The 23,927-nt window shown below is 36.1% G+C and overlaps 1 protein-coding gene across 1 annotated transcript in view; it reads right to left on the bottom strand.

The window, feature by feature from the left end:
- The window catches only part of wdr27 (WD repeat domain 27), a 38,331-nt gene that overhangs the window by 12,237 nt on the left and 2,167 nt on the right, over window positions 1–23,927 (bottom strand). Inside the window, exons 6-22 of the mRNA XM_014983166.2 lie at window positions 23,424–23,494; window positions 23,227–23,341; window positions 21,403–21,505; window positions 19,328–19,419; window positions 18,341–18,405; window positions 18,119–18,234; window positions 17,507–17,580; window positions 14,196–14,265; window positions 13,962–14,030; window positions 13,776–13,879; window positions 12,929–13,018; window positions 12,211–12,332; window positions 10,380–10,513; window positions 9,695–9,789; window positions 8,509–8,630; window positions 4,120–4,217; window positions 945–1,047 (exon numbers count right to left, since the gene is read on the bottom strand). Of these exons, the coding sequence (XP_014838652.2) occupies window positions 945–1,047; window positions 4,120–4,217; window positions 8,509–8,630; window positions 9,695–9,789; window positions 10,380–10,513; window positions 12,211–12,332; window positions 12,929–13,018; window positions 13,776–13,879; window positions 13,962–14,030; window positions 14,196–14,265; window positions 17,507–17,580; window positions 18,119–18,234; window positions 18,341–18,405; window positions 19,328–19,419; window positions 21,403–21,505; window positions 23,227–23,341; window positions 23,424–23,494 (1,643 nt within the window). The remainder of the gene's footprint in view (window positions 1–944; window positions 1,048–4,119; window positions 4,218–8,508; window positions 8,631–9,694; window positions 9,790–10,379; window positions 10,514–12,210; window positions 12,333–12,928; window positions 13,019–13,775; window positions 13,880–13,961; window positions 14,031–14,195; window positions 14,266–17,506; window positions 17,581–18,118; window positions 18,235–18,340; window positions 18,406–19,327; window positions 19,420–21,402; window positions 21,506–23,226; window positions 23,342–23,423; window positions 23,495–23,927) is intronic.

Here is a 23,927-nt window from a genome sequence, read left to right on the forward strand (position 1 = left end):
AGATTACTCAATTCAATTTTGTTCATTTGTATAGCGCCAATTCACAACAAATGTCTCGAGGTACTTTACAATTACAATTAACCATAGCTACGAAACAGTAGATTAAGCTCAGTTGATTATCCAAGTCAGCTAAAAAAAAGTTCTCTAAGGGAAACACTATCATGAAATGTGTAGGCGGCACTAATCTGGCTGGCCAAATGCAAAATTAACATGAATCTGCTTACAAAGATGGCCTAGAAGGCTTCTCTAGAAGGAGATGATGAGATGGTGTTCAACATTTCCAAAACTACAAAAATTATTATATATGTCAGGACACAAAAAGAATACCCCGTCCACTGTATCATGCATTACATAATATGTATTGCAAACATCGCTGCTTTGATAAATAAGGCACAAAAGTGACTGAATATCCTTCAAATCTTGAAAAATCTGGAGTTAGCTTGGCAGCTGCTTCCTTAAATTTTTAGGTTCTCATTTCAACGTTTTCTTACCAGTGGAATGTTGGTGTGGCTTTGGAGTTGTATGGTAGCTGACAAAAAGATCCAAAAAGGTAATCTTTGTGTTAGATCTGTTACCCATTTAATGCCAAACTGAAACCTGATTTCTTTGATATAATGACAAACAAAAATATGAAACACAAAATAAGCGATTGCATAAATATTCCTACCAGACTGTATCTCTGGTGGCACAAATATGGATCAAAGGTTGTTAGTACTTTGTAGAACCCTGTTCTAAAAATAAGGAAGCACTTCTTGATGAACCCAATGATGACCCATTTGAGAAAAACACCATGAGGTTCTCAGGGTATTTGAAAGAGAAGTAGGCACCCAGGATTACGGATCCTCCACCATACAACATGAGGTGTTTTTGTTCTTTTTCTACATACTCATCCTTTGTTCCAAACTAAATCAAGCTGACATGTTTGTTGCATAAACATAACTCACACATTTATCCTCAGAGCCAGAGGCAATGAACCGGCCGCATGGTGAGAAGGCTGAGGAGCATGCATGGGAGAGATTCACATGGTTCTCATAACGACGCACGCATCTGTGGTAGAGACACACACAGTGATACAAAGTTTACATTAAAGGTGAAGTGAGTTGTAGCCTGAATAATTAATTGATCAATAAACCTGTTCCACAAAATGTGGAGGATTAATATATTTTTCACTTATCTTTTTTACAGTCGATATATTAAAATTAAATATAATAAAAATCTTCACTTGAGTGCAAAGACTCAGGCTGATATGAAAAAGAAACAGGTTTCACGAACTTCATCTAATAGCCACTGGTGCACAAAAAAAGATCAGAACTCAGCAACTACACATTTTGGAGACATCTTAATCTGCTGAACACAAAGAGTTCAGAATGACTCAGGTCTAGATGCAGAAAACAGGGAAAAGACAACTATGAATGGGTCCCTTGTGTAACTTTTGGGCTATTTAATTTGGTCTGCAGCAGCATGTAATGTCTTTACCATGCCATAATACCATCAACAGCTGGCTAACCTAGAAATCCTATACGAGATGGCATGTTTGCAGGGCTGTGCTTGAAAAGGATTTGGCAAAAGCATGTATTTGAGATTCACATGTTTGTGTCATTAAGTTGGACTGAAAGAAGGTCATATTCAGTTGTGACCATTTAGAAATTGGATATGTGCAACAGCAGCCAGGTACGGAAATAGACTTTATGTGGGGTGAAGACAAAGCTTTCTCAGAACACTGATTTAGGGTAAGAGCAGTTTTTTTATATTCTCAGTAAGTGCCTCACTTTATTTAGTAGGATGTTTCCAAAAATATGGTGAACATGTCTTTGGAACTTAAGCATGTTACAGTGAGTTTCTGTGTAAATCTTTACGTTTTCTAATATTAAGTATTGTTATTAAAAGCAATGTGCAAAAGAATAAAAAAAGGTTTGTAGCTATCAACCTACATAGCTAAATTAATAAGATAATGACAAAAAATTCAGCACAAATTATAGCTTTGATGAGGGCAAAATCCAATCGCCAATATAATTAATGTAATACCTTAATATTTGTGCTTAATTAAATTGAATTTTGTTAAAGCACAAACAAAATTGTTTCATATTCAAAGTTTTGTGTATTCACATAAAAAGAGCCACATATACAACAAACATTTTGAAGTACCCACAACTTTTTTTTTTTTAAGATCAATGGTGCTATCAAAATATTTGATCAAAACACCTCATTAAAATAGCTTCACCAGATCAGGGTTAAAGCTAATTTTATTTCTAGGTCAGAATGTGGCTGGAACGGTTCAGGAAGAAAGGTGCTGACGCGAGGTCCACAAAGCCACATTCTCCGTGTTGTGTGAGTGATGATTATATGGAATTTTCCTGATGACTAACACAGACCGCCGTAGTGGCTCTGTGTTAGAGTCACTACGGCTCTAACACAGCCGTAGTGGCTGTGTTAGCCACTACGGCGATCCACTTAGAAGGCGATCCTTCTAAGTGGAAGCCTATGTTGTTACTAAATTCACCTGAGTTCACAGTGTCAGTCATCGATGTAATAAACAAAAGCAAATCAGCATAAAGACTGCATTTTGGTTCACAATTGATGTGGAACCTTGTATACTTTGTTGGGAATGATTTTGTGAATGTATTTTCATGATCCATTTAATCTACTAATTTTACTTTTTTGGGGGGGCAGGGGGGGATTTTATTGGCTGCAGTGGCCATTATTTGACAGTCAGTTGACAGGAAAGTGTGTGTTGAGAGATGGGGAAGACATGTGGCAAAGGGCTGCAACAGGTCGGGACTCGAACCTCTGATGGCCGAGTAATAGACTGAAGCCTCCATACATGAGTTGTGCGCTTTAGTTCTGCGACACTGCCACGCCCCTATTAGACTCATTAGTGAGAATACATACATACATATCCAACCATTATCAGTTATTTGTCATTGTATTAAAAATCTGGCAAATTTAAAACTTGTTTTATGCTTGTGCTTGTAGATCAATCTCCAACAGATGTTGGAGTTTGTGCAGTAAACACCTCAGAAACATTTGGGCTGTGACTAAGAAGCTACAATGTTCTCTACAAGATATGCATAAAGCTTTAAATAAATTCACATTGAGGCTGAACTGGAAATTGTAAATGGACTGATTTTATAAAGTGCATTAGTCATACTGACCACTGAAAACACTTTATACTAGAGCATAATCCCAAACGTGCACATATTCATACATAGTACACAGATCGATAGGCAACTTGGGTTTAGACAAACTACCAGCTCATCTGTCATCTTCTGTTTGCTTCCTGTTGATCTAACAAAGGCGATTTAAAGCATTTATGCTTACAGCACTTCTCACAGGTGAAAATCACAAAATGCTTCAAAAGAGAAAAACAAACAATAAAAGATTGAAAACTTAAAACATGACCAATAAACAAAAAGAATAACAAAAAAAATTATACATACATAATATAATAATCCTAATATGGCTGTAAAAACTAGGAGTTGATTTAGAAACAAAGTGAAATATTTGTCAGGCAGTAGGTTCTGACAGAGTCTGGGATGAGGAATTTGATATGAGAGGAGCCTCAGACTTGAAAGAATGCAAAACTTAATAATGTGTTCTATGAGGCCAAAAAGAACATTAGGAGATCCAAAAAGGTCTAGATAAATCATCTGCCTTACAAGGACTTCTGTGAATCAAAGTCAGTTAAATGTCTCCTCAGGCATTAACTTTGGAAATTAAACACTTGCTAATTCAAACATCACATAAGGAATGCTTGAGTTATAAAAATCATTATGCAGTTGTAAAGGAAAGTGGTTTTTTTATCTAGAGAATAACAAATGGGGAAAAAAATTGGTAAAACTAATGCTCAGTTCTTGACTAAACATTCATCTAATAAAGATTCTATTTAACAAAGTTTTGACAGGTATTCTAAATAGTACTATCATCTTTGTTTAAAATGTCATGGAAAGGTTTATATTGCTGTACACACCAGTCAAACTGATTTAATGCTCTAAATTAGGTTTCCTTCCTGAAAAGCATAAACTGAAACACAGTAGAATACAAACAGCAAACATTGTAGCAAAGGTTTGGTTGATTTTGTTTTACATAAAGTTGTCTTTCAGAAAACATATTTATACAAACCTCATTGTGCGGAGGTCCCACATCTTCACCCCATCTGTAACTGCACTGGTGAGGAATAGGTTGTATGACTCTGGAGCCTGTGAGGTGAATGTGGATCCCTTTAAAATATACAAAACAAAAAAAAGAGAATAAAGCAAAACCCTACATCCATATTAAATGTTTAATGTTTCAGAGAGCAAAGAGTAACAACTTTCAAAAGCTGACTTTATTGATTAAGGGGAAAAAAAATGATCCAAATCAGCTTGATTTCTGTGTGAAAAAGAAAATAACTCCTGAACCTAATGCTTAGTCGTGCTACTATTAGCAACAACTGCCAATCAAGCATTTTTTTTTTTTTTTTATAAAAAGTGCTGCCACCCAATCTGGATCTCAGTATTCTTGAAACAACAAGCAGACTTGCGTCCCGCAAGCAAAGGGTTATTGTTGGATGATATGGAATAATGAGGTGTTTTATGTTAAATTGAGCTGGGTCAATGGGGTCTTTGTAAGTAATGAATAGGATTTTTTAACTGAATTCTGAGATTAACATGTAGCAAGTGGAGAAAAGCCAACACAGGGGAAATTTCCTACGAATATGCCCCTCAGCACACTGGTTGTACACACATCTATTGAGTGACGACTGTCTTTTTTCCAACTAGAAACAAACTTCTTGGTTGAATGAAAATAATTTTAGGCTTAAATCTGGCAAGATGGATGATTTGGGGCTTTACTTCATGCGCAGAATAAAAAAGTAATGATAGTAACATTTGTGTAAAATATGTTCAGCATAATTTCCCAAACTTTAGGTATACCACTGAAATAGACTCCAACAAAAAATGTAGCTTCCACTCCATATCTACAAATAAATTCCATTCATGACTTCCAAACCAAGTTATCAGATGATAAAGTTAAGCATGTGAGCAAGGGAGAGAGAGTGCAGCTGTGGGGGTGTTCTTTGTTTAGTTTTCCATTAAGAGTGTGAGAACAGGAGTTCAAGACGGCCTTTCCAGCTTTCCGAGAAGTCCTCTGGTCTGATGAGTTCCAGGTGAATTTTGCAGAGAGGTGACGGAAATTTCAGTTTCTGATGTCTGGCCTGCCCGGGGAGGACAAAGCAAAAGTGGAGGGAGGTATGATTTTATGTGTGCAGTGGCCAGCCAGTTGCAATCCCTCTGATCCACGGCTACTAACCCCAAACCATCCAAAGGCCCCCAGGCTCTAGTCAAGAGAAGTCCTCATTGATGCAATAGCCAAGCTGAAACAACAAATTAGACCCTTCCCATAGAGTATTGCACACAAAAGATGTGATGACAAAGAACACGCACATCTGGGCCAAATAAATATTGTCAGCTGTGCAAGAGTGAACTGAAGCTGAATGGGTTAATCCATGCCAATAGTGAGAGTGTATGCAGCTAATCCAGACTGTCCAGAGCGTCAAGCATGTAGGGTAAAATACACAAAAGTTACTTCAATCAAGGTTCACTGAGCAAAGCCTCTGTCGCAAACAAGTTACATAAAAAGCTTGAATGGACCTTTATTTTTAGCTTTTTTTTTTAAAGAAATATGTTGGAATATTGTTTGCAAGCACTATATTTATACACTACATTGCTAAATTAATAACTCTTAAATCTGCAGTAGGCAACTTTTACAAAAAAATATGTCTTTTATATATTTCTTAAAACAGTCACTATGTTGTGACAGTATAACATGAGACAGATAATCTGTGAAAAAAATCCCTGAGTCCTTCTGCCATCTCCAGAAATACACCTCTTACAACCAATCAGAGCCAGGAGGAAGGTCTTAGTGCTGTCAGTCATGCTCATGTACACTCAGCTTAAGGTTCCCAGTATGCTGCAGGTGTGCTAACGGCAGAGAAACAACGAACTGGTACAGCAAATATTTATCTGCCACCAATGGTGGAAATGTTTTCTAGCCTGCACATTCATGGCAGGCCATTCATGGCAGGGAACTGTTGCGCAGCAGAGAGCAAGTGGTACAGAGTGAGCAGCACATACATGAGGGTGATTGACACTGTTAAGACCCTCCTCCTGGCTCTGATTTATTGTTTCAGACTGATCTGTTGATTTCTGTACATGTCAGTAGGACCACAGGAAGAAGGCAGAGGAGCTTTGCAGTGTCACAACATAGTGGCGGTTTTAACAAACGTGTAAAAAGATATGTAAAAGTTGCCTTCTGTAGCTGTAAACCTGAAAGAGATTTGTAAAAGTGTCCTTTGGAATTTAACACATTTAGTCAAATGTGTTTTATTGGGATTTTACTTGATAGACCATTCAAACAATTCTGAGATGGACGATTACAGATAATTTTAGAACGTATCAGCCAATAAAAATCTGAAAGTGTGTCCTATTACATCAAAACCTAAACGAAATTCAGAAAAACCAAGAGTCACCTACTAAGTAAATAGAGTACAACAGGTGAGGTAGAGACTGAATCAGCAGGAGGAGTAGGTTTACCATCAAAGTCAAATCAAATCCCATTATTGTCATTGCACAATGACATTTAAAAGAACTCAAGTACTCAGAAATACTAACTCAAACTGCATTCCTCAAGGGCCAGAGTCCTGAAACTTTTAGATGTGTCCCTTGTCCTATACACTTGAATTAAATGACTCCACTATGTTACTAGCATGCAGTCAGCTCTACAGACCTCTGCTAATGAACTAATATTGGAGCCAGGTGTGCTAAAGCTAAGAGACAACTACAAGCACCAGGACCTTGAAGAATGGAGTTTTACTGATTATAACAACTTCTATAGGTTGACTTTGAAATAAAACATAATTCCATCAAACAACTAATTTGCACTTACACAAACGCACATAAAACAGCCCCATGCAGTTAATTTCCCAGTCATAATGTTGTACAGCTCAAGTGTCAAGTCCTGAAATGCATTTAGATAAAAACAATTCTTAAATCTATTGGTGCACGTTATCGATGGATCTGTGATATTTCCCAAAAAGCACCAGTAAGAACAGCTTCTGGAAGAACAGAAAGGCACTAAACCTACAAAGAGACAATGTAATTATTTCAATTAAAGCCTATCATGTTTGAAAAGCCCAGTCAAAATCTAGTCTTAAATCCAATTAAAAATCTGGTGCAAGAGTTCCAGAAAAAGATGGTTCTATAACGTATTAAGTCTGCATGCAGCACTGTTTGGAATTTTAAATGTAAGCACTAAAATCTATACAGATACAGGGGAAAGCAAATGGATATGCGCAAAATCTGCTTGTCAAACTAGGACCACATAAGTCAGACAGGAAGGAGTAAGGACATATAATGGAACAGCCTTGTGAAACGGCTTTTCTCCAAAGCCATCAACTCTAGCCTGACTGTCCTCCTGCTGTCACAGATGAAAGTATTAATCCTGAGACAGCCGTAACTTACATTCAAGGTGAATTATACTGATGAATTTGCATCATGTCATGGAAACTTTTGGTTAACCACAGCGTTTTTTAATGATGACCTTTTGTTTTCATACCACAAACTAACACTTTTATTTCCTCAAAGACAATCTGTACCTTGCGTAACACACATAAAAAAGTAGTCCTTGATGTCTTATGTAACCCAGTGACATCTGCCAAATAACCGACCCTTCAGGAGTAAGATGGAAGATAGGGCTCACACTGCTTAAAGATGCCAAATCAAGCAAATTCTTCGCTCTGTGGGTTTGGTCCACAAGTGATTTAGTCTGTGGGTAAAGTGATGAAATGTCTCAGTCTCAATCCATTCACAAAGGATTTAGGTTTTCTATAAGATTTAATAAAACTATAAATTTTAAACCCCCTACAAAGTACATGTGAAAGAAAATATCAAAAAAGCTTACAGCACGGATGGGTGTCTTTATATGTATGTAATGTATGTATGTAATGTAATTAACAAAAAACAATTATATTTTATTAGTGCTATTACAAAAATGGCCAAAAAAAAGTGTCAAAGTCAACAACCCCCAAAAAATGTGTTTGAATGTGTTTGAAAGAAAAAATAAGATACAATAGGTATAATCTAGTTGCAAAGGTGTGTGCAGCTTTAAACTAATACTTAGTTCTTTAATTAAGTTTCAGCATCAGTCTTCTTTGGTATTGGTCTATCGGCCTCACTGACCTTGACAATATTTGCTCACTGAAGCTTGCATAGGATCTCCAGATGTATCAGGTTGTGGCACCAGGTTGATTATTCTACAAATTTACCACCAAATTTAGTTCTGGACATTTGTTAGGCCATTTAAAAATGTGTTTTTCTCTTCATTAGATGATTTGGATTTGTGCTTTGACTTAACATTTCCATTTTCTACTAGAACAGCTGGACAAGAGAACTTTTTTCATACATCTTGTACATAGAATATTTTCAGTGTTAGTATGAATTATTTAATTATTCTGTCACATTTAAAATCCTTCACCTTGTTCTGTGTGATGCAGTGGATAGCTCTGCTGTGGGCGTCATGCAGCACAGAACCAACTGCACCTTTGTTCATGTCCAGAACTTGGATGGACCGATCTGAACAACTCACCAGAACAATGTCTGAATAAAAAAAAAAGCTGTTAAGAAAAGATGTGGTCAAATGAAAATAAATATTTGTGGTACTGCCATATAATTATAGTATAAAAATTAAAATCAGAGATGCACCAATTGATCAACCATTTACAGGTCAAGTATGATGAAACATTTTTTTTTCCACATGTTAGAAATGCATCTAAAATGATAACTTCCACCATTATCATTCTATAAACCAATAAACCAAGAAAATGATTTGATTTAATGCTGTGAAAGGTCTTATCGGTGGATCTCCAGTTTTATTTGTACACTGAAAGTATATTTTGAAGGTTTTTATTGTACTTAAAAGTTGCTGTTCTGCATTTATTTTCCTAGTGCTTTTATTTTACCACTTTTAAAACATTAACATACTGACAAAAAGAAAAAGATAACACAAAACAATTTCACTAAACTACTTTTTAGGTTGTATGTATTTCACACGTGTAGTAAAGGAATATCCATTAATCTATAAATTTATTGTCTATCCTCGTTTATCCTTGCAGGATCACCATGGCGCCTATTTCCAGCAGTCATTGACAAGAGGTGGCATACACCCTAGATAAGACTCTAGTCTAGTCCATGGCAGCGAGTAATTGAACAATTTTGTTTTGTAATTTCACAACATATTGTTTTAATTGTGTGAAAAACGTGAACAATCCCCCAAATTTGTTAAGAACAAACATATTTTGATGCTATCACTATGCATGCATTTTCATTTGGAGTTAATTTGGGAAAGCACTGTGATTGCTTCTGACAGGAATAAACCCATTCCAACTCAAATTCTGTGGAGTGAGTTACTGGAGTGAGTACATGTGCTGTAAAGACTAACAGCGGACTGGAACGCAGACATTCCTGAAAAAAATCTAAAGACACCTAAATGCTAAAATCTGCAGTGGAGGCCCTTAAGCTATGTGCAAAGTCTTTATGAGATTGTTGTGGTTTACATGGACCAGATTCTCTGAGAAAAGCGTGTAGACTCACTCGGCCAGCACCAACGTGATATTACCTTTCCACTTCCTGACGCCAGAGCTATAAAACCCTAAAAAGGATACATGAGAGGAAATCGTTGACTGCAGAAAGGGCTGTGATCTCCGAGGCTGATGGTGTTAAGCAACTTGCCAGTTTGATGATGCTCCGGTGCTTATATCTAAGAAAATAATACCATTTTTAGTCAAGTTGATGAAAACAAAAACCCAAAAAACAATTAATATCATGACCTTATTCTTAAAGATCCTAATCATATACAGTCATAGGATATAATTTACTTATTATTTTATGCTGTTCATCATTCTGTTGTATGTGCTTCCAGACACGTCCTGACAGCTTGCAGTGAGCACCTGAGCAGTTTTGTCTTAATGAGTGTCAGCACAGCAGTGTCTGCAGTAGAATTAAAAATGCCAAGCTTCTCCTGCAATAAAGCCTGGTTCCTAAAGAGGTTGTAAAAACCTTTAAATCTGTCATCCTCTGTCTACCAGAATATATGCCATTATTTGTTAACAATACTGTGTTTAAGTGCAGTTACATTACTAAGGCAATATAGCTATTAATGGTGACGTAAAAATAAAATGATACATGGTTTTCGGTTTTTCTTTACCAATAAAAATCTAGGAAGTGGTATATGCATTGAGGAACTTAATAATAATAATAATAATAATAATAATAATAATAATAATAATCCAACTGAAAACTTTTACAAGTCACTGTAAGTGTTTACACAGCATAAAACTTAGTAATTACCTTTTTACATCATCGCGGGTGAGGTCCACATTATACAGGTACAAGTATAGAGAAGGTCCAGATGTTAGGACTAGGAATTTGTCAAGATAATAAAACTGAGCACCTCTAATGGGTTTGGAGAACATAGTGTCACCCTAATGGAAAGATAAATAAAGATGTATGACAGATAAATATCACACCAATATCTTCACTTGGATATTAAATAGTATATTAATAAAATAAAAAGAGCCCTAACAAAAACTTTCCTTTTTTCTTAAATGGTAGATATTTCAGGGTAAGTGTTGGTTTTTACAGTTACTGTTGTCGTATTTGTATTGCTTGTTTTTATTTCTGGTTACGGTGTACAGCAATTTGGTCAACTTTGCTGTTTTTAAAGAACTTTATAAATAAAGCTGGAATGAAAGGGAATCTTTTATTCAGAAAATTAAACAAAAAATTAAAGAGAGAAAGTCTGACATCTACTGTATATAAAAAGAAAACTTCATTTTTCTTTTGTAGTCTTACCTAATCTTTTAATAAAATATCTGTTCTTAAATTGAAACAAGCAAAACTTTTAAATGTGATACAAATCAGGACATACGTTATGGGTATTATGACAATAGATTCTGATCAAACTGGCTTCAATATTATACTAATGGACAAAATAAAATGTACTGTCAGCTTGGATCCCTGGGGTAGTTTTAAACCCACCTTTCACGTTTTGGTTTTTTCAGGAACAAGAGGGGGGAAATCCACATTCCCTCCACTTAAACACTTCAGATCAATGCATAAATGATATTTAAATATGACATATAATGGTTCTCCAATAAAGCATTTTCCTAAAAATATGGGTATAAACCACAATAAGACATCTTCATCAGGGACTCTTTTTTTCTCTCAGTGCTAATCTTCACTGTCATTTATAGTGTGCTGTAACTAATTTGACACATTTTTAAAGCCTAGCAGCTAGCGGTACTACGCATTACACTTGTAGTCAATCCAGTACATTTTCTTTTTTGTTAAACTGCGGAAATGTAGATCTGTCTCTCATCAGCATTGTTCTTTCCCCTGTGAGAAGACTTTCATTTGTTCCCAAGATGTCTCATAAAAACTCAAAACATTCATATGGCTTGTCAGTGTTTCTCAATTCCGGTCCTCAAGTACCTCTGCCCCGCATATTTTAGGTGCGTTTCTGTTCCAGAACACCTGATACAAATGATTGCATAATCTCATCTCTTTGCCATTCTGTTCTGAAGAAGCCTGTTAATTACCCGCTTATTCAAGTCATGTGTGCGGGAGAAGGGAAAAACCAAAAACATGTGGGGCAGTCATCCAGAACTGAGAAACCCTGGCATAGATTAAGCCGAGTTTTGGTAGAGATTCACAGAGCGGCGCACATTAAAGGTACTTAACATTAGGTAGAACCTCTGGGAGAGCAAAGTCCTTCCTAATTTTACTTAAAAATACAAATAGAATTTAGTTTCATCTAACTCATCAACCCCTGGCTGTATGTTCAGTGTCATGTCAAAAGTTGAATGTCTGCCCCAATTTCACCGGGCCAGACATTCCCCGATGAATGTCTGCCTTGATGGATAAAAACCTTTGGATTTTTTTTATCCACCAGTTTTTTTTTTATTTGACTAAAATAATTTTCCATTGATTTTACTGCATGACAGTGACGTATCGCATTACATGTTTTATATACTTGTGTTTTAACTACAAAAACAACTAACAAAAAAAAAGATTATGTGATTTTTCAATTAAAGGGCTCAAGTACATAGAGGAGCTTAAGATTCTGAAAGTTTGCAAGTGATGTGTATTAAATACATGTTTGTTTGTTTGTTTTTTTTACCAAGATAATGGCAGGCTCTGAGTAGGATTTGGCCCAAATCCGTAATGATAGATCTTCTGCTGCACTCAGCCACCATTGTCTGCAGAGGCTCCAGCTCACACTGGTCACTGGCTTGTCATGACCTACATTCAAAAACCCAGGTCTCAAATGATCCTGATAAATCAGTGTACAGTCACAACATTTACTTTCATGAAACTGTTCAGGCAGAGGGACAGGCTGAAGAGAGGAGGTTCATGCTGACCTACATGTCACCTCAACTTCTGTCCTTTATCTCTGCTGCCTTCTTGTGGACATTTTCCTTCAAAATTGGACCTTACTAAATAAATTGGATGGTGAATGTTTTGTCTAATTGTCAGTCATAAGGTAGCTGCAAAACCACCAAATGTGAAGTAAAGTAACAAATTTTAATTACATGTAACATCTTCAGAGCTATATTTGTTCAACAAGGAAGCATACTTTTTTATTTAAGGATAAAGTAGGTCTTTTTGCATTGGTTAGTGATCAGATACTTTTCATTTAATCAATAACTATTTACAGTGCTAATTGTTTAATAGATAACAGCAATAACTTTATTTCAAAGTAGTGTAATCTATTGCTGTTATCAAAGGTAACAGTTAAAAATGGCACACAAATCCACTCCCAGAAAGAAAACATTACAGTGAGTGTGCAGGTTAAAAACAGCAAAGCAGAAAATAACCATTCTTGGATAATGTCTCACCTATGTAGGCAGTTGGACTACCAGTAAGGCAGGAGTTGTACAATAATACCGAGCGGTCGCCAAGACCACACAGGATTTTTTTCCCATCACCTGAGAAATACAACAAACCACAGATTTATTTTAGAGATATTTTTGGATCAGTTATTTTCAAACTAAGAGTTCTGTCTGGAAAAAGTCTCATTATTTTAAATCATAGCTTTGTTGTTGTCATAAAGGAACTTTATTAAATACTATATTTCATAAATGATTGGCTCATGTGTTTGCACCCTTTCAGTGGAGAATGGACAAAGAAAAGCACAGTTTACTTCTTAAGATGTAGAATCTTCTTAATCCAAATTAAAACTCAGCAAAAAAGTTTAAATTTAAAGTTTGTATTAGTAACAATTTTATAGGTATTGTCACGGAAAGGTAAATCAAACTGTACACTACAATGGTCAAACTTTAACCACCTCATACCTGCTGCATTACTTCCCAGGAACCATCAAAGAAGCTTTTGGTTTTTAAGTAAATACTCATTTAAAAAATCTTTGTGAAGCAAGTGTTAGATAATGAAAGGATAGTTTTAAATTTTAATAAAGAAAGTCAGTATAAGATAATCCCCATTTTGGATTCTGTAGTAGGTCCCTAGACTTTAGTTTTAGAAAATACAATACAGCAAATTATCCTTTTATTACAATACAGGTAAAATACATGAGAATACCTGAAAAATACAGCTAAATATTCAAATAAAACAACAAAAAACCAGATCCCAGGAAAAAAAGAATATTAACACATCAAAATGTTCATGCAACTTGTCTTTTGGCACAAATAAATGGCTTGTCAAAATTAGCTGTCATCAGTAACTCACCTGAATACTGAAGGCATGAGACTTGTTTGTTGGCAATGCTAAGAGCAGTACGTGGTTCAGTTGGTGCTGCACTGACCTCTGGGTAGTTTCTATGGAGTAAGCCCCTAAGTGACAAAAACATGTTTTTTGTAGTTTATGTGACACATACACATACGCAGAGTAAATACAGTAGAGTACACTGCTTACAAATGTCTTATTGACTTTTTAGGTGATGTTTTCTTCTGAGCATTGGTTTGTGCTGAAAACATAGTCATTCTGAAATAGAGAAATAAAGAAAAATATAATCAATCAAGCAACGACTCTAATCACAACACTCTATTTGTTTCATCACAGTATATTTCAGCTGTAATTTTTAACAGGTGTCTTCGACCATCAATGGTGTATAAAACATATGTCTCAGACAGAGATACCTTATCATACCTTGGGGTGGTGTTGTATCCAGATGACTTCACTTTTGAGTGAAAAACTAGCGGCTTTTCCTTTATTCCTCCTTTGAAAAAAAAACCCAAACATCTCAGATGAGATACAGACTGACAAACAGGGCTAATTATTGTACATTTTATAACTTACAAGTGTTTTCACAGAAAACCTATGAAGTTACGTAAACTGAATAAAGACATAATCGTATTTAACAAACAAGGAAATAAAGAATTATTTTATTTTGTTTATGGGCTAAATTCATTGTAATCTGAATGTTTAAAAGAACATGGTAGCAAAACATTCAAAAGAGGAGTAAGAAGACGAAAGAATGAATGAAATACTTCAAATCAACATACTGGTAGATTCAATGGGCAGTGGATACTCTGTCTACAGGTAATGGTGAGAGATTGGCTACAAAAACATATTCATATCCTATTCTTTCCAAGCATTGACTGCAGGAACCACCATGAGATTTTGGTTTTTGCATGTTTTTTTTTGTTTTTTTTTTTGGCTAAATAAATCACATTTTAAGTAAGATTGTCTTTGGCTGATAAAAAAAAAAGTTATGTGCTGAGATAATTAAGTATAAAGGGAAAACAAAAAAGAAGAAATTGGCATGGTTCAAATATATATTCAGTAAATACTTTTTTATTGTTATTTTTTTTTTATCCAGTAATAATCTTTGGCAAAGAGCAAAAACTTTCAAAAAGAAATAAGCTAGTACTTTTTTTCACTTATTAGAATCTGGAATGCCAATATCTGATAGGCTGTACATACTGAAGTGAATTGAACCTAAATACTTTTTTCAAAGATACACTTAAAAAGAAAATCTCTGCACTCCAGTTCTGTAGTATATTGACGAAAAACGCTTACAGACATTTCTTTACAACCACAGGATTAGGTGAATTTGTGAAAAAAAAAAAAGGCAGAACATTTCTTCCTTAACTTGTTATTCTACAGCAGGTTTCTTGGGTTATACAAGAAAGAGGTGAGTCAGAAGCACTGGATGATCTCACAGTGCTCCAAGCACTAAGAGAACAGCCACAACCTGCGGGATGTTTTATGCTCCTCATTGTTCCTTGTCAATGCCTTTATTATATTAGAATGAGCTCACTTTTTCCACAGCTGTTAAAATATGTGACGATTACTAAAAACCTTTCTTCTTGCAAAATGCATGCAACAAAGACAAGTTTTCTAAACAAAGACAGTCAATTAAATTGAAACCATCACACTGAGATCAGTAAGAACAAATATGAATAAGTATTTTCTATAATGTCAGCACATAATCCACCTTTTACATGAAGATTATTCACCTCATTAGGGGTACAGGGCATCACATTAGCAGGTACTCATCTTACATTTGGAATTTAAACTTCAATTTAGCCTCTTTTGGTATGTCATGCTTCTAAAAAAAATTTGATGCCTATGTCCATTGTTGTTTCTACATAATCCTGATTGATTTTTACTTCAGTTATATCAACTTTCATTTGAAAAAGCCTCTATACCATTTTTGTGAATAAAATAAATTTTAATTTATTAGCCAGGCTTTTAAATGATATCACCATAAGACTCAAAGATCATCTTAGCAAGGCTCCTCTTACAAGGTTCCAATTCTCTCTACTCTATTGTGTTTCAAAGAAGCTTTTGATCCAAAACAGATCCAGTGAGGAAAAAAAGTAATCTTTTCAGAGTAAAGACAATGCAACTCCTTGGAATCATTGAACAACTCCACTGACCCCCTACTGATATAAAATGGCCATTTAGCTTTGTTAGTCAATAAAATTCACATAATTTAAGCTGACATCTCATTAGAAGCTATTTAAAGCCTTGTGAGAGTCTCAGACAAATTTCCAAGTAGTTGCATCTAAGACAGAACAGCAGATTGAGATGTAACTTGATCATGCTTTCATTATGTCATATCTAGAGAGAAAAAAAAAAACAAAAAACAAAACAATAACCATTAGTAGAGCTAAAGCAGTAACACCAAAAAAACAGCAAGTTTACTCTGTTTAAGGATTGTATTGTTAAATATAGTCTTTTATAGTTTATCCAAAAATATAATGTTTAAAAATGTTTAAAATATCATTTAAAGGCTGGAAAAGTAAAAATCTGAAACTAATCTTTTCATGATGGGTTCTGTATGAACATGTACATGCACATTGTTATCATGATAATACAGCTTTCTATCTATCAGTCTGCCTGTCCTGTCTCAAAGTAGTTAGAAGAGACTGTTAAATGTATGTGTGAGGTTTTCTATGTTAATACATGTACAAGTCCAATGATAGATTAGAAGCAAAAGGAATCACGATGTAATGTACTTTGTAAACGTTTGCTCAGCAAGATTATCATAAAATACACAAACCTTTCTGGTGATAATGCTATAAAATGTGGAAAAAGAGCAGTTGTCGTATACTGAACTTGATTTGGGAAACTTCTGGTTGTATTTTACAATTTATGCTGTGAAAATGTGCAATTTCTAAAGTTTTACAATATGTTACAAATTGGACCTTCAGCCTACTGTCCTCAGTGAATACTTAATACTGTACATCACAAAAAAAAAGTAATGACAGATCATTAACATTGTCCTAAAAAGTCGTCCATCCTGGCGTTTCGTAGTATGAAATGAGAACTAGCCCCTAAATCTGCACCAACAGCTCTTTTGAAAGAGCTCCTTCAGATCTGTGCCAGACGTACGATGAAGGAACCTTTTCCTTTCCAGGAGTCTCAGGGGTTTATGGTGTAATTTGTCTGCAATTTTGCAAATACCTTTAAGAATATGGAGATGCATGGGGAAGAATGGCAGCCTGTAAACTTTTGTGGGCTGTTTTTTTTTTTTTTTCTTTTTTGCTCTGATGTTGTAGTCACACAGCACTTCTCAATTATACATAAAATCCCCTACATAGTCTTATATTGGCAAATCACTCCACTCCAGCTGTGGAGAATCCAGCTTGGACTGGCTTTCTCAGCATAAACTCTCTGAAGAACATATAAGCCTCAGCACAAGCAGACACATAAGCTTCAGTGTTCCAGTCAGATGACATACATAAAAATACAGCAAAAACAGGAATGGCACAATGAAACTTAGATCTGAATTGAAGGGAACGCAATGAGGAAGGCCGCATTAACACAAGAAGCAGAACCACATTCATCCATTATATATGTGTGTAGATAATGGAAATGTTTTCAGAAGCTCTTGGATTAGCCAATCAGAACTAAGTATGAAAGCTATTTCAGAGAAATAAAAAAAAACCCCACCAACAACAACTAAGAGAAAGAGAAACGAGTGTTCAAACATTAAACCTACAACAAACCTTTCCTTTTCGGATGGCTGGGTTCCTTCCTTTTTAACTCTGCATTTAGAGGAGATTCCAGCAGTGGAGGAGAACTGGAAACAAGGGAGGAGGGGAGACAGGGGGACGGAGTTACTGGAAACAGTGGAGTACAGCATTTTTCCATCGTTATGGATTATTAGTCGCTCTAATTTACAGTACCGTGATATTGCTGACTCATAAGAAACCAGATGGCTGCAATGGTTAGATATAATTGAGTAAGTTCATATGGAAATATCAGGGTGAGAGGAACCTTTAGAAAGGAAGTGAACCAATAAATAGGGCTTTTTCTTGTGTCATGGAGTACTGCTGCTTAGGTCAGACTTCCACAATCCCAGAACATATACTGTAGTGATGCCAAACATGGAAGAATTAACATTTCACACACATTTAACTATCTCCTCTTTAGCAGGCAGGCAGGCAGGTAGGCAGGCAGGTAGGCAGGCAGGTAGGTAGGTAGGTAGGTAGGCAGGTAGGTATGTAGGTAGGTAGGTAGGTAGGTAGGTAGGTAGGCAGGTAGGCAGGTAGGTAGGTAGGTAGGTAGGTAGGTAGGTAGGTAGGTAGGTAAATGTTTATTTTTAACTCCTGGCTTACCTTGGAAAGACAGAAAACCCTCCACCACCTTTTTCTCCTGTCCTGCATAGGTTACTCAAGCACAACTCCAGCAAGACTACACACGGAGTAAACAAAGAGCTCACGAGAACCACCATCTGAGTAGTAGAAGAAAAAAAAATCTTTCAGCAACAATCAAATTTAAAAAGTAACCCAGGATACAGACTTTACAGTGTTTAGCAACACTGTTTTAAAATTACTCACAGATTTATCAGATCCTACACAGATTGACCATGATCCAGCCATGGTGATGTTCAGGGTGGGGTTGTCTATAAAAAACATCATTTCATATATTTTCAAACCAAAGCCACTTAAAAGTATTGTTTTATTGAATCTTGAATCATCACTTGGTTAACTTTGCTACAAGCTACTTCTGACAGTTCTGAATGTGTAGCTGTAATTAAACTGTCTTAACAAAGCAGTCGTTCTAATTGGATTTTATAACAAGTACCAATATAAGATTTTTCCAAATACCGCCGTACTTATTGAGATTTTAAAAAAAGGATACCATATATTGTGCATGTTAGTTTGCTATGTCATGCAATAACAATGAACAGGAAAAAAAAAACATGTTTTCTTGCCCATTAATTAAGTTATGGTCAATCAGAGATTCCTTATCAACACCAATTTCAAAGTCCAAAAGGGTTGCCTTTTACATTATGCCTGACAAAATCAGCATCTGTGATGATTTGTAATTCATTAAAGTAGTCAAACGCAAACTATTATATGAGATCTTTTGTTAAATATGTTCTTAAAGTACTTGAAACTAAAAAATGTTGATAAGTACATAGCAGTACTGCTAATAGTCCACTAAGCCTTTTCATATGCAAACCCCACTGTATTGCATTGAGTAGAAGAAGCTACAACATTCTTTTGAGGATGTGCCAATGAGCAAAAAAGCAATGCCACTGACCAATGTGTCTCTTTAGGTATTGTTGCTCAGTTTCATTTGTTTATGATTACCTTGGAAATAAGTGTGCCTTTTTTTTCTGAGGGCTACTAAAAAAAACAAAAAAAAAAAAAAAACAAACCACCACTGGTAAATGTACTGTAGTTTGAAAGCCATAGCTCTGAATGTACTTAACCTTTTTGCTAAAAATCTGTGTTGTATTTTAAAATACGGTATTCATTGTCATATTTCTGAAAAAAAAAAAAAAACTGGAGAAATGAAACCCCCCCCCAGCAGCCCACCTTTGAAATACTGCACCGTCAGGAGTTCTGAGGTAGCAAGCTCCACCACATACAGACCGTCGGTGCTTCCTACACAAAACCAGCTGTTGTCTCTGCAGGAGCCCACACAGAAGCATATGGAAAACCACTGTTACACAATTTTCCGTTAAAACATTTTTTTTTTTTTTTTTACATTTTAGTTGGGAATGACAACGAAACCGCATAGTAAAGAAAAACCCATTGCACTGACAAAGTGACAAGGCAGAACCACCACAAGACTATACATTCTAGTAAAAGTCTCTTCTGACTATATAAGGTCTAGAGTCTAGACAGTATACACACAGGAAGATGGAAAGCCCCAAGGGTCTTTATTTTATCCTCTTTCGACCACATGCTAAGTTTACAATATTGTGGACAATTACATTTTAGTATACCATTATTTGGAAGCTCATTATGTGCTCTATTACATAGTGGAAAAATTGCAGCTATTATGGGTGGAATTTTCATACATAAATTTGTTAATTACACCAATTAATTTGCACCAAAAGTATATGTTTTATTTGTGGAGGAAAACATACATTCACATTCCCTGCTACATGAGCAAAATAAGCATAGGTGCTAAGTCAGATGTTCAGGCAACAAAAAAGCAATGAATTGATTCTGATGAGAAAATTCATTATAAATATAGTATAGTTATTTTAACCAATTAACAAATACAAAAAGTCCTGTAATGGAGCTGAAACATGAGGCATAGAGCAGTTAATGGATCCATCTGCATACATCAATCAATCAATCAATCAAATTTTATTTGTATAGCACATTTCAGCAGCAAGGCTTTCAAAGTGCTTTACATAATTAAAATAAAAACAGCACCGTAATAAACAGTGAAAAAGAGAGAGATTTAAAAAAAGAAAAGAAAAAACATTAAAACCCGCACCCCTTTTAGGACTTCAGTTAAACGTTGTTTAACTAGGACTCTTAACACATTTTCCGGGGGGCTTTAAATCATTAAAACGTAAACAGTGAGAAAGAGAAATAAAAAGCTGTAGAACTTTAGTTAAACGCCGTCAACTGGGACTCCAACCATTCGGACTTTAGTCAAAACGCCGTTTGACAAGGACTCTAACCTCTTGGACTTTAGTCAAAAAGCTTTTTGACAAGGACTCTAACCTCTAGATATAGCTCTTTTAAAATTCACTTATGTTTCTGTTATCGTGTATATCATTAAAAACGTAAACAGTGAGAGAAATAAAAAGAAATTAATAAATAGATAAAAAGAAAAGATAAAAACATTAAAAACATTGAAAACATCAAAAACCCAGACTCTAACCCTAATTTAGCCATAAGCAACTCTAATGACAATACATGTCATTTTATATATCTAACCACAGAAAAGAAAGCACTTCTGTTTGTTTAAGGTCACCATAAAAAAGCCAGTAACACAGCAGCTGGATAGAGACATAAACTACAGAGCAGGATTTTACAGTTATGCTTCTGTTTATATTAAAAGTAAAGATGGTGAACTGCTGCTGTGGGATTATATGCTTTTTTAACAGCAATGAGGTATTAATGTCAATTCCATTCCTATGGGCTACAAAATATGGAGTTATGTCTTTTTAAGTGTCTACATTCTGTCACAGCTCACTGCAATAGTTTATGCTGTGTTACTGAGGCCTCATGTGATGTATTTCTCTGGGTCTGCACACAATGTAATAAGCCCCTTAAGACCTGGCATTGGACTTTGTACTTATTCATACCTCTGCAACAAGAACAGCAGACAACAAACTGAGAGCTTAATAATATTAAGACCTTATCATCAACTTTTCCATTCATCATTGAGCTTCCCAACAAAAATCGCAATAATGGTGGATAAAATGTGGTAATTATTGTTTATGACTTTTAGAAATTCTGTACAATTCACTGTACTGACTGAGTGTGAAAAAAACAACAATTTTACTATGCTTATCCAGACATGGAAAAACTAAATATCATGAGGCAAATATCATCATTTTCCAGATCCTCAAGACCATGAAGGTACCCTGTTAGCACATTGCTCAAATTTATGCAACTACTCCAGCTGCACTGTCTTTACTTACATTTCTTGGCCAAACTGGATTTCTGCAAATGAGCCACATGAAGTCATTTGGATGACAGGCTTTGAAATCTCCACTTTATTAGCAACCAATTGTTCAGCAACATCTGAAAAGACATAAAAAGAGCCAAACTGTTGAAATTCTCTTGCTCAAAAAAAGTTACTTACGCCTCACAAAGTGACATCCGTCCGTCCATCGTCCTTTTCTTATATGAGATCAGATTGCAGGGGTAACAGTTTCAGTGAGGACACCAAGACATCCCTCTCCCCACCGACACTCTCCAGCTCACCCAGGGAGACCCCAAGACATTCCCAGGAAAGAAGGAAAATTTCATGGTTTTATCAAGGTCTGGCTCTCCCTCAATGGTCTTCTCATTTTGTGGTTTAGAATCATGGACTCTGACTCAAAGGAGGTGAGTCTCACTCCAAAAGCTTCATATACCTCTGTGAAAGGCTCTACTTCAGCCTTAAAGTCATGGATTAGGGTTAGATGGATGCATGGAAGATGCCAACAGAACATCATTTGCAAAAAGAAAAGGTGACACAAACCAGACACCCTCCACTCCACAATTAGTCTTTGATCTCCTGTCCATTAACACCACAAAGAGGGGAGGGGGATGAGTCCAGTGCACACTGGAAATAAGCTTGACTCTGTTTTAATAATGTGGATACATGACTAAGTAGCCATTGAAAGCATCACCAGTACCTCATATTCCAGTAGCATGCCCTGGGGACACAGTCATAAGCCTTCACCAGATCACAAGACGGTTCTGGACCAGGCAACTAAACTCTTATGTTCTCCAACACAATTCCGCAAGGATAAAGATCTAGTCCAGTGGTTCCCAAACTTTTTCTCCTGGGCCCCCTAGTGGTTTCCAAACATTTTCTGGGCCCCCACTATGGGTGTGTGTGTGGAGGTGGGGGGAGTTCTTAGAGACACCCTGTCTCTAAGAACGGGAGGTGGGGGGTCGACTTTTTGGGGGGCAAAATGAATGTACATAGCTGGACATAGACAACAACATCGGTAGCCTACAGGCTACTTGTTAAGCTTAAGGTGCTGTATTGATATTAGCTAGCCAGTCATCTTTTAGCTAACTTTACCAGCATCCAACAGTTTTACTCAACTCAGACTGTTAGGTTGGGGGAAAAACTGTGAAAAGTTCTCTGTGTTTTGCTGGTTTGCTGCCATGATTCTAACACACACCTGCGTAGCCCTGCACCCAGTGCAAGTGTCATGGCGCTCATGTTGCGATTAAAGGCAACTCGGAAAAACAGGTTACCACATGTTAACAACGGATTAAACAGACAAATATATTGACAAATATATGGGAAGTGTGGAAGCCCCTACTTTTTCAAATTGACATCGGAATAACAGAGAGTTGGCCATTCTAAGGTAAAAACCCAGCGCACACAGCGTTCATCCAGACGGATGTTTTCATCCAGATAGATGTTTTCATCCAGACGGATGAAAACACCACTAAAGAGTGGTGTTTTCATCTCGACGACTTCCCACGGCCTCCCTGCAATGACACGGCGCCCCCCCAAGGGGGTGCGCCCCACAGTTAGGGAACCTCTGATCTAGTTCATTGTCCCAAGCCAGAATGAAAACCACAATTAATTCAAGTTTAGACAATTGATTTGAACATTGTTTCCAATCATTGAGTAGGCTTTCCCAGGAAATTTACGGTTTGATCCCTTTACAGTTGGTCCCTTTCTTAAAACTTTGGGAATACCACCCCAGCCTACCACTTCACAAACTGACTTACATGAGAGTCCTAAAACAGAAAGCTGTTGAAGACCCTCTTCCTCTAGTAAGTGGTTGTATTACCTTGTGGATAACTCAGAGTCTCCTGGCGCATCTCATATCTTTTCTCCATCTTTTGAAGGTCCATTTTTTTCACAAGATGGCATTTGTGGTCGTCATCAAAAGAAAAGCACCACACCTAAAACAAACGTGAATTTTCATATTTGGAATTTTCGATCTTCATATTTGGGTACCCACCATGATTCTTCTCAGACACTAACCTGTCCATCGGCTGAGCCGGTAATAAGCTGCTTTTCCTCCTCCAAGAACAACACGCTAAGCAGAGGAGACCCTAAAAAGGTTAAAGTATTGTTTATTTTCAATTATTTTGAAATGCTTTGATACAATACTTCTAAGACAAAGATAGATAACCAGAGTAAGTACAACATATATTTTTGTTATGACAATGTCATTGAGTCAGAGAAAAAAACTATCCAAATCAACCAAGCCCTATGTGACAAAGATGTGGTAGTAATAAGATAATACTTTATTGATAAGGGGGTTGAGGGGAATTTTGTTTGTTCCAGCATAGTACATAATAGAAATTAAAATAAATAAATAAAGCAATAAGAATAAACATAAAAAGTAATCATCCCCTGAACCTAATAACTAGTTGTGCCTCAATGTCAGCAATAACTGTATTAAGCATGTCTGATAACTGGTAATGAGGGGTTTTTTTTATCATTGTGAAAGAATTTCATCCCACAAGTATTTTTAGAATTTGT

Source organism: Poecilia mexicana, unplaced genomic scaffold (genome assembly GCF_051168715.1).
Source record: "Poecilia mexicana isolate PSO_F unplaced genomic scaffold, ASM5116871v1 scaffold_15, whole genome shotgun sequence".
Taxonomy (NCBI): domain Eukaryota; kingdom Metazoa; phylum Chordata; class Actinopteri; order Cyprinodontiformes; family Poeciliidae; genus Poecilia; species Poecilia mexicana.